General features: G+C 42.1%; 1 protein-coding gene across 1 annotated transcript; it reads right to left on the minus strand.

Annotated features, from left to right (window-relative positions):
- Positions 1-845: 845 nt before the first annotated feature.
- LOC109860702 lies at positions 846-2150 on the minus strand. Its single transcript, XM_020439974.1, has one exon. It carries the CDS (start codon positions 2148-2150, stop codon positions 846-848), a length of 1305 nt encoding a protein of 434 aa, XP_020295563.1.
- Positions 2151-2663: the final 513 nt, after the last annotated feature.

A 2663-nucleotide genomic window follows, 5' to 3' on the forward strand; every position in this document is an offset into this window, starting at 1 on the left:
GAAAGACCGTGGCCAATTTACCCAGAGAAAAAAACTCTCTGTGATTTGATCCTGGACAGTAGATGCCTGCTCCATAGCAGCCGTTTGCTCCAGATCCATNTCGTATATGTTTGAAAATTGAGCCAATAAACGTTGTCGTGAAATCCAACGCAACGTGATCGACAGTGTTTACAGTTTTTGTAAGACGCTTATAGAATGCGTTCCGTTTCATGCATATGCGCGCATTTATTTATAGTACACGTTACGTATATTATAGATCATGCGCGCATTTGCATGAAACGGAACGTGTTCTATATGTTACATTGCTCTGAATGTAGGATGAAAACAAAAACAAAAGGTTTGCTACATTTATAAAATCGAGTGTTCGGGAGTTTAACATCAACAACCATGCAGAAGTTCATTCAAGTACATTCAAAGAACAGATCTTATTAAAATCCGATAATTTTTTTATACTTAATAATAAGACGCTAGATCAGAACCAAACCAAAACTATGATTACAACAGATTATATTATTCACATTTACTTGTCGACCGATATATTTATGACGGAAAATGATTTTCCTAAAGCACTCAAACGTGCTTTTATCAAATATAACGCATAAATACTATCTTCAGTTTAACGAACGTTGAACGTTCAGTGCAGGAGAACTCGTTTTTGATAATCTTTGAGGAATAATGTCAGATAAAAATTTCAAAATGGCTTTATTACTTAAATTTAATAAGTTTTTGTAAACAAAATATATATATAATAAATATGTAGATAGAGAGATAGATAAATGACGAAGAGCGGGGGGCTTGTGAGATCCTATTGTCACCTAGATCTCTAAGATCCTTTGCGACTCCCGCTAGTTGTTAATCGACCAAGCTGCTAAAACCCCGGCATTTGCTGCCAGGCTACACAGATGGCCGATTTTAATTATTTTTAGGTCCCCGGGCTCCACAAACATGGAGCCCAAAAATCTGAATCTCTTGAGTGCTAGAGACGGGCAGCGACACAATATGTGCACGCTGTCCTCCCTCTCCTCGCCACAAAATCTACAACTACTCTCCTCAACTAGACCTAAGTTGAATAAATGTGCCTTGAAGGTCCAATGCCTTGTGAAGAGACCGATACACAGTCTTTGCCTGTACTTATTCATTGTCAGTAGTTCTTTGGTTCTACCTGGCAATGGCTGAGTCATCAGGGCCTTAGCTTGGCGGCAGCTCTTCAGTATCTCCCAAGAGATTTTGTGCTCCCTTTTCAGCCAGTCCTTGATATGGTTTTTCCTTGTTGCAAAGGGAACTCCAACTATCTGGCAAACTGGTTCCTCTACGGTATCCAGTTTTGTCAGACTATCAGCCACTTCATTTCCTTGGATACCTTGGTGGCCAGGTACCCAGACAAGCGTGATGTTGTTTCGCTCGCCCAATCTGTGTAGAGCTTGCATACAGTCCCAAACCACTAAAGATTCAATGGTGGTCTTGGCAAGAGCTCCTATGGCTGCTTTGCTATCCGTATAGATATTGATCCTCCTAGTTTTCGTCTCACTTGAGAGTAGGAGTCTTGCACATTCCAGAATAGCCAGGACGTCCGCTTGAAAGACCGTGGCCAATTTACCCAGAGAAAAAAACTCTCTGTGATTTGATCCTGGACAGTAGATGCCTGCTCCATAGCAGCCGTTTGCTCCAGATCCATTAGTAAACCATGCATGAGTGCCCAGCTGGATCTGAAGATTTTTGTTTTTCCAGTCCGCCCTAGTGGTCAAGTTTATGGAGAACGCCTTGTCCACTTGGCGTATTCTGGATATTCTATCTTGCTGTAAGGTAAAAGGAGGTTTGTGAAGAAACTCAAGCCTGGTATGACCTACTCCGAAATCTCTCCACTCCCCCTGACACCTTAGTCTATATGCTGTGAGTTTGGCAGCGCTGATGACAGTCAATCTTAGAGGTGGAATGCAGAGTGCCACTTCCAGCGCTTCTGTTGGTGTCGTTCTCATAGTCCCTACCGCAGCCCTTAAGTAATTACCTTGTAGGCTTTTTAGTAGGTTCTTTGATTCCATCTTTTCCACTCTGGGCCACCAAACAACAGCAGCATATGTTAACCTCGGTACAAGTACCGCTTTGTATATCCATAGGGCAGTATTTAGTTTAATACCCCAGGATTTTCCCATTGCTCTTCTACACGCCCAGTATGAGGCGTAGAATTTGGATCTCTTTATATCGAGATGTGTTTTCCAATTCAGTTTGGTGTCTAAGTGGACTCCCAGATATTTTACTGACTAGACGTATTCTATATCTTCTCGCCAGAGTCTAAGCGGCTCAATGGCTTCAGATTTGTATTTCATGGTGAAAATCATGGCCATGATCTTTAGTGGATAGCCCTAAGTCCTTTTGATTGACACCAGTCTTGCATGATCTTAAGGACTTTCTGCATAGTTTCCTTAAGTGTTGAAAGAAAAATACCTCGCACTATAATAGCCACGTCAGCGTAACCAAAGACAAGGAAGCCTTTCTTCTGTAATTCTCGTAGAAGTTTATCCGCGACCAGACACCAGAGCAGGGGAGATAAAACTTCTCCCTGCGGGCATCCTTTAGCGGAGAAACCATGCACAGTTGAGTCCCTATGATTGGCAATCAGAGTTCTTCCTATTAGCATGCTTTGTGTCCAGTCTGCTAGAGCAGCG

The sequence above is a fragment of the Pseudomyrmex gracilis genome, unplaced genomic scaffold, assembly GCF_002006095.1.
Source record: "Pseudomyrmex gracilis isolate BER0280 unplaced genomic scaffold, ASM200609v1 scaffold_451, whole genome shotgun sequence".
In the NCBI taxonomy this organism is placed as follows: domain Eukaryota; kingdom Metazoa; phylum Arthropoda; class Insecta; order Hymenoptera; family Formicidae; genus Pseudomyrmex; species Pseudomyrmex gracilis.